At 35.6% G+C, this 8,467-nt stretch overlaps 1 protein-coding gene across 6 annotated transcripts; it reads left to right on the top strand.

Annotated features, from left to right (window-relative positions):
* Positions 1 to 4,672: 4,672 nt before the first annotated feature.
* Positions 4,673 to 5,916, top strand: LOC145093446 (ubiquitin C-terminal hydrolase 13-like). Of its 6 annotated transcripts, XM_079031576.1 has the most exons (5): positions 4,673 to 5,005; positions 5,219 to 5,287; positions 5,375 to 5,439; positions 5,513 to 5,578; positions 5,703 to 5,916. In XM_079031576.1, exons 2-5 carry the CDS (start codon positions 5,249 to 5,251, stop codon positions 5,827 to 5,829), a joined length of 297 nt encoding a protein of 98 aa, XP_078887702.1. In that variant the 5' UTR covers positions 4,673 to 5,005; positions 5,219 to 5,248; the 3' UTR covers positions 5,830 to 5,916. The 6 variants fall into 6 exon arrangements, 3 of the variants coding, with proteins under 3 accessions (XP_078887702.1, XP_078887700.1, XP_078887701.1); XM_079031574.1 differs by lacking the exon at positions 5,219 to 5,287 and having other exon boundaries at positions 4,674 to 5,005; XR_013702868.1 differs by lacking the exon at positions 5,375 to 5,439 and having other exon boundaries at positions 4,677 to 5,005; positions 5,177 to 5,287; positions 5,440 to 5,578.
* Positions 5,917 to 8,467: the final 2,551 nt, after the last annotated feature.

The raw sequence follows: 8,467 nt of genomic DNA, 5'->3' as shown, positions 1-8,467 counted from the left end.
GTAGACCCGTTCCTACTGGAAGGAAACTCACCTCACACTGCTGAAGTCCCGTAGACACAATCCCGCATTGCTGAAGTCCCGTAGACTCCACCCCAGCTGCTGCCTGACAGATTCCCGAACTGTCAACACCAAATAACACCCAATTAATAATTTGGTTCTAACATATAACTAAAAATACATGCTTTGGATAATTACTACATTACCCCTAGCTTGGCTTACCCAAGCCCAAGGCCAATCCATAAGCCCAAAGTCAATTGGGATTCAAAGCCCAACATATGGCCCAATTTTCCAAATTGGGCCCAAACCTCTACATGGACTTCCCATAAGGCCCAATTGATCAGTCCAGTCCAACATGTATCATTCTAGGGCCCAATATCATACAACCATCTAGGCCCCAACTATGGCCCATCTATGGCCCAATTTTCCAAATTGGGCCCAATCCTTCATATGGGCCTTACCCTAAAGCCCAACTAATTACTCTAGTCCATTTGATTATTCTCGGATGGCCCAACATAAAGCCCAAGTGAAATTAGGGTTTCATCTCAACTGATAACTAGGGTTAAGTGTTTCTTACTTAACCCATTAAGGACTTAACACACTAGGGACTTAATCCATTAAGGACTTAATCCATTAAGTCCATTATTGCTTAGATTAATTTCTGCCAATGATTATTATTTAATATTCACTTATTAAATAATTCTTGTGTGTGTCCTGATAATTTCTCAGATATTAGGACCTTTTCAATTAGCTCATTAAGGACTTAGTCCATTAAGTCCTTTACTCTACTAGGTAAATGGCCTAGAATATTTTGGGCTTAATTCACAATCCAATCCCAATGGCCCAAAAATGGGTCCAAATAAGTTCAAGGCCCAAATACTCATAATTAGGGTTTTACACCCAAGCATGACCCAATAAGCCCAAAACCAATATCTAAGCCCATTAGGGTTTGCTAGTGGGGCACCATCCACTACCACTTCGGGTAGTGGCGGTCTATGGCGGCGGCCACCACCTTACGGTGGTGGTTTTGATTCTTTTCATTAATCTAAAATTCAAGTTACATCTTACAAGGCTAATCTCAATTAACCACACACACACACACTAAACTAATCACACACACACACACACTAACTAATCACACACATATAGCCACATCATGGTGGCCGGCAACGATGCTTGGCGGCAGCCACCACCTCACGGTGGTGGCGGCGGGTATTCCCGGCTTTCCGAACAACCAATCTTAATCATACATCACTGAAATAACACACACACCCACCCTTATGCTTGGAAAAGTAACACAACCACCACCTGGTGGTGCTTGTCGATGGCAGAACTCCGGAGAGGCGGCAACAACGTCGTACATCGGTTGCTCGGAGTGGCAGTGGCCACTCGTCTGTTGGGAAACGATGGCGAAGGGTGGTCAGAACGACGCCGGACAGCCGAGTCGGACCCTGAACATCGACAGCAAAAGAAGAAGAAGGAGGAGGATGAGGAGGATGAGGAGGATGGCGGAAAAAATGACGACCCACACACACCCGGAAGCCACGCTGTCGACTGCCCTCGCTCGGAGCTAAAAGCTGTTACGCTCGGCGGCTCGGCTGGTCGGAAAAACGCGACTGCGACTGGGGTGCTCACGCATGGCGGCTAAGGTGCTCACCGGAGGTGGGTTTCGCTTCTTCTAACCACTATATCGGGAAGTCACAGTGGCGTTCCATTGGCACGGTGGTCGCTGGCGACCTCATCTGATCGAAAAATGGATGCGAAGGAGAGAGAGATGGCGGCTGGAAGCTAAACGAAAGGGAGAGGGTGACGTCTCCTTTAGGATGCTAGAGTTAGGGTTTGTAAAGCATATATACCCGACACATATAAAACAATTGCAATAATGTCAAGATAGTCCCTTCGCCTTACTTTACTTTCAAATGGAATCCAAAAGTTACCATTTGAACCCTCAACATTAAATCCTTCCCATTTTAGGTACGAAAATTACCAAACAACCCCAATATTCCATAATCTCTTCAAATGAAGTCCCATAAATTACCACGGAGCCCTTGCCTTCATAACTATTTACGAAACTAACCCAAAACTTACATTTTAACCCCCACCTTCTATAATTATGACCTTTAACTCCTCAAAATTAATGCCTTGCTCAATTATTATTAATTTTAGGGCTTCTATACATTTATTTATTTATTCAAATAAACAGGGCGTTACAATTAAGCCATAAATCATAATCCTTAAGGCTTAAGCCATAAGCCATAAGCCATAAGGCCTAAACCCTAAGTCATAATTCATGACATAAGACATACACCTTAATCCTTAAGCAATATGTCTTATTCCATAAGACCTAATCACTAAGTCGAAAGCCATAACCCAAAAGCCTTAAGCCTAAGTCCTACAACCTAATCCATAAGCCATAAGTATTAATCTATAAGCAATATACTGTAAGCCATAAGCTATAAGCCCAAATCCCTAAACCATAAGCCTTAATTGAGAAGCCCTATTCCATAAGCCCTAAGCTATAGGTAATAAGTAATAAGCCATAACACTTGGGCATTAAACCATATTAGTTAAATATGTTTCATATCACATATATTAATAAAAATACAAAACTTGGTTGCTATTGTGGACAAAAATAAAATATGTTAATAATATGTATATAAACACATAATTATATTGTTGTTTGATATAATATATTATTCAACTAATATACAAATTTCTTTATTAGTCTATATCTTTTAAAGAAAACTACATGATTAGGCCATGTGGTTTTCCATAGCTCGCATGGTGAGGAAAACTATTCAAATATCATGTGCTTGTCCATATGTTGTTAGTTTTGTATATTGTAACCACCCAAAAATCATTCCTCTAACGATATTAATGTTCCGTTACAAGGTTATTAAGTGATGTATAGCTATTTCGTTGCTAAGACGATAAAACAAAATAAATTAAATGAAAATGGTGTCAATTAACACCTAAAGAGTTAATTGAGTATATTATTTAACTAAATTGGTGTAAGGGAATGTAGATAAAATATATTTCATTTAAAAGGTCTATAATTTAGTTAAATGATTTTTTATTTTTGGGAAAAGAAATATGATAAATATATGGAATTAAAAAGTATAAATATAAAGGAGAAACGAAAATGTCATTAAAATATAGAGATATTGACTTTAAAGGGTAATATATTTTTCGATTTGTACACATTTAGTCATTGGGTTTTTTTCGTCCACATTTACCCCTTCAACTTGTTAAACTGTACACATTTAGTCCTTATGACCGGCTACTCCAGGTTAGCCGGTAAAAATGACTAAATAGGGTAATATATTTATCATTTTGTACACATTTAGTCCTTAATATTTTTGAACACATTTAGTCCTTAATATTTTTTTTATTGCAAAATAAATCATTTTTGTTTTTTATTCATCAGTACTTATGAATGATTTCTTTAGGTTTTTCTCACATCTTATGTGGGATAGCCATATGGTGGTGGGATAGTTTCAGGTGGTCGTGTTATATGTTGTAGGTCAGGATACTTGGTGTGGGCCGACTATAAGCTGTAGGCACGAAGACTCGAGAAGAGCGGTTGGATTAAGGCGTCATACCAACAAACCCTGAGTATTCCAGTCCGATTACTGATTGGACCTGTTGCATGTTGGCATTCCAGTCCGATGACTGACTGGGCCAAGGTATACCAATCTAATGAGTGTGGGTCCGTTATGCATAATAATACGTTTGTTGTGTTGGGTATTTTGGGGGAAACTCACTAAACTTTGTGCTTACCCAGTTATTTATGTTTTCAGGTTCTATCGTTGGTCGTGGGAAGGCGAATGCATGGCTATACATACTCATCAACATTATTGAGGATTACACATTTTCTTATATTACTCTGATTTTTGATAAATATATTTTGGAATAAACGTTTTTTCTTAATAATGAATTTATAATTATGGAGTTTTGCCTTATTTAAAAATGAAATTTTTTGGTTGTGAAAATGAGACATTTCACATAAACATCAACAGCCTCACACACTTCATTAATGATTGTCCCATGTAAAATGTCGTGAGAAAAACCTAAAGAAAACATTCATAAGTACTGAATGTGTACAAAAACAAAAATGACGTATTTTGAAACAAAAAAATATTAAGGACTAAATGTGTACAAAAATATTAAGGACTAAATGTGTACAAAATGAAAAATATATTACCCTGTTAAATCATTTTTCCCGGCTAACCTGAAGTAACCGGTCATAAGGACTGAATGTGCACAGTTCAACAAGTTTAAGGGGTAAATGTGGACGAAAAAAAAAAACTCAGTGACCAAATATGTACAAATCGAAAAATATATTACCCTTTTAAGTCATTATCCCTAAAATATACTTAGAATGTCAATGTATTAGGTTTAGGAGTGTTTAGAACTTAACCATGGAAGTCTAGGGACTATACTAGAAAAAGCATTAAGAATCCCCCTAAAATTTATATTTATCGTGAATGAAATTTTCATTTTCCCCTAAAATATTTTCTTAATTAATCTTAGTTTCCAGCTAAATTTAATTAATTTTTATTTAAATTTCCGTCCGAAAAACTAAAAATTTGATTCCCCTCTACTCGAACTATATATTTTCCAATGTCAAAAGCGGTCAACGAAAATTCAAAAAAATTAGGGGCAAAAATGTCAAATTGAAAACTTTTCTAGGGTTGGTTCCAAATTTTCTCATTCGAACGTATTGGGAAAAAATATTCTCTCTCGTCTCAACTCTCAACCATGAACGGACTGAGAAATTGAACTGCCGACATCCTCTTCGTTTGATCACGCCTTTTTCTCCGGTACAGACCTGCTCAACTTAGAAGGGGTTGTTAATTTGCTTTCCAAAATCGTTTCTTCTTTCTTCATCTTTTTCTGGTTCGAGGTTTTGGATTTGTGTCTCGGTTGTAACAGTAGGGCATAAGTGGTGGTGATGTTGGTTGGAATGAAAACAAAGAAGAAGCGACTTCGACATCTGCAACATCAGGTAAGCAATTGTTTTTTTGCATTTTATTTTTCTGAAATCAGTTGGAGCTGATGTATGAAATCAGCTGACAAACAAATTGTGAATGAAATCAGTTGAGAAATGAATTGTGTATGAAATTAGATTGTATCTAGATGAAATCTTTAATTATTTTGTGTATAAAACCATCTGCAGACCAAGTGTTTGATCAACTGACAATACATAAGTTATTTGAAGGACACAATATGAATTACATCGAATGCATCAATGTGGACTTCAGATCAACAAGAAAATAACCATACTATGGTATTAATTGTGCATGAAAAATTGCAACTCATAACAGTTTGAAGCATTATTAAACGACCCTGCTTATTGTTCTGATTCATTGTGTAGATAAATGGAAAATATCTATCTCCTGATGCTGATAAGTGTGTCTGGAATCTTTATAACCTGCATAGGTATCAAATGTGGCTGTCAAATATTAGGTATTTGCAAAATCAGGACTTACCTTTTCACTGTGTATCCTGGCAGTGTATTGGTTAATAATGGTGGTGTGCATGGTGGACACTACTATGCGTTTATCAGGCGAGATAAATGGTGAGTTCTAATATGTTTAATCATTTCCTACATGTATTTTCAAGTTTGATGATGAAAGAGTATTCACTTGAGTTTCTGTGTTTCCAACCACAAATTTATCCTCTCCTTTCATGCCTTGTAACAGCTACCCTGGTTTCAATAATGCACCGTTTAAATTTACAAAATACTCGAACGCATACATGCTTGTTTACATGCGTGAAAGCGACAAAGAGAAGATAATTTGTGATGTAGATGAGTTTGTGATGTATTAAGGATCAAAGGGTTTTTATTTTGCAATCATAGCTTGATGTTATAATGTTATATTTATTATTTTTTTAATTGATATAATGTTACATTTATTAATATTATATTATTAGGATTAATGTTATATTTATTAATTTTTTAATAATTAATGGTCTTCGATTAATCCCCGCGACCCCGCCTAGCCGATTAATCCCAAGACCCCGGTCCAACACCTAGCTAATGTCTAGCGTTTTTTACAACCTTGCTTTTTTACTCTAAAAAATTACATTTGATCTCTTTCATCTTCTCTCGATAATTTCAAATCAACATTAGGTGTTCCTATACCTACACAACGCACCATTCATCTCCTTTTCAAAGTCGACAATCATCTCCATACAAGGTGGTCCACTACAAGGCATTATTCATCGAACAAGGCATTATTCATCTCCTTCCAAAATATAATAATGCTATAAAATGTAAACCACGGGAGCCTTCATTTTTCATTTCCTTACATCGACACCCCCTTCTTCTCTATCCAACCCCTTTCTCCTCCATCTGTAATATCCCGTTTGCTCAAAGACATGGGAGAAAAGAAGGCATTTAAGTTGGTTTAGATTGTGTTTAATTTTGATTTATGTTCAATTTGGATTTTAACTGTTGTTTATATTTTTTTTTTATAATTATTTAAGAAATTGATTGTGTTATTTTATAAACAGACACTTGAATTCATAAAAAAATAGAACAGAAGGGTAAGTGTGTGTGCTTGTTATAATGCTTGAAAAAATACATATGCTTATGGTCCTAAATAGATACTTTTATACTTGTGTCCTAGGCTCTACAAAAGGACCACAGATGCATTCAAGGGCATTACGTTCCAATAAATGTTTTGGCTTTCAATCCTAATAGGAAAATGTACATTCTTTTTTGTTTAAGAGAATTAAAAAATTGAAATGATATCAATGAGACAAAGGTTGTAGTTTTATTTGTTTCATAAATATATTTTAACTTGTAAACACTTGTGATTATTAATAGGAAAAGTAACGAGCTTATCATTTGTAGTTGTATTCTTTTTTTATTATTAAACAATGACCATACATATAGTAACATATTTAATAAATGACCCATAATTATACCGATAAGACATTATTGTTTTTTTATAACTATATTTACATATAGACACATATAATAATTGTAATTATAACTAAATGCTACCTACACTCACAATATTTGTTTCTTCTCAAAGCTCATTCATCATATTTTGACACACCTAATAAAAGGTAAATGACCATAAACAACCACTACTAACTTGTTTTCTTGTATTTACTAAGTACAACTAGTACAAAACCGCCCTATGGACACACAAATATTTAGTGTGACCATACGTATCACCTTTTAGCTACTTTGTCTGTCATGTGTCTAAAGACACCATATTATATACACACATATTCAATAAATGACCCATAATTATACCGATAAGACATTATTGTTCTTTTATAACTATATTTACATATAGACAAATATAATAACTGTAATCATAACTAAATGCTACCTACATTTACAATATTTGTTTCTTCTCAAAGACAATTCATCATATTTTGACACACCTACTAAAAGGTAAATGACCATAAACAACCAATACTAACTTGTTTTCTTGCGTTTACTAAGTACAACTAGTACAAAACCTCCATATGGACACATAAATATTTAATGTGACCGTATGTATCACATTTTAGCTACTTTGTCTGTTATGTGTCTAAAAAGGCACCAGATTATAGACACACATACAACTGACTCATGTCACAATACGTTTATCTACAGTCTCTCATAAAAAAGTATGACAATCTTAATTGATACCTATGGCAGATTCTGACCTATGGCCTCAGTGTTCGTGTGTGACTAATATTTGTCACATTTGGTATAATTAAGTGTGGTTAAAGTTTTGATTATCTATATAATGGTCACACAAACTAATTTAAATGTATTAAAAAACAGTCTCTAAATTTTTTTAGTGACATTTGGCCACACTTTTAATAAAAAGTGTCACAGGCCGTTTTTCGGAAAGTGTGACCGTAGGTCTTTTTTGTACTAGTGGCGCCTTTAGCTTATCCGGACTGCTCGTTGGGCCTTCGGTCTCTCCGGTCCGCCCTGATTATGTTGGCCTACAACACAAAGCATGACCCGCCTCAACCTAACCCCAACCAAACAACCATGTGCACCTAAAACAATTAATCACATAAAAATCCTCAGCCAACAACAAATCTATAAGATCATGCAGCATAGCAACATCCTAACCGGTAACTAACATAACATTACCCTACATACCAGGATACGACCTTAACCAGATCACTAACATAACACCATCCTAAAACCAGGATACTGACCTTAACCGGGTCACTAACATACCACCATCCTAAAACCAGGATACAAATCTAGCAACTCAAAAACTTATCAAACAGATACTCGGATTCCCATCCGATAAAAGGCCGACCTTAGTGTTGTAGACCCTGTTGATAAAGTGAGGATAACTCACCTTGCAACTGCTGAACCGAAACACGAAAGCACAAACCCGAAGCACTGCCTCCTACTTCAACACCTATAATCATCAATGATCCAATGAAATAAATATCCGAAAATGACCATAAAACCCCTGTAGGTCAAACTGGTCAA

Source organism: Lactuca serriola, chromosome 3 (genome assembly GCF_051521515.1).
Source record: "Lactuca serriola cultivar US96UC23 chromosome 3, Lser_US96UC23_V15, whole genome shotgun sequence".
NCBI lineage: Eukaryota > Viridiplantae > Streptophyta > Magnoliopsida > Asterales > Asteraceae > Lactuca > Lactuca serriola.
Note: the sequence above shows the minus strand (reverse complement) of the source record. Positions and strands in the feature narration are given on the sequence as shown.

Excerpts from the sequence above, each read along its gene's own strand:
- LOC145093446 (XM_079031574.1), top strand. The coding sequence starts at position 4,952 with ATGTTGGTTGGAATGAAAACAAAGAAGAAGCGACTTCGACATCTGCAA. Across the intron at positions 5,440-5,512 it reads AATCTTTATAACCTGCATAG|TGTATTGGTTAATAATGGTG; the intron begins GTATCAAATGTG and ends GTATCCTGGCAG. Across the intron at positions 5,579-5,702 it reads TTTATCAGGCGAGATAAATG|CTACCCTGGTTTCAATAATG; the intron begins GTGAGTTCTAAT and ends GCCTTGTAACAG.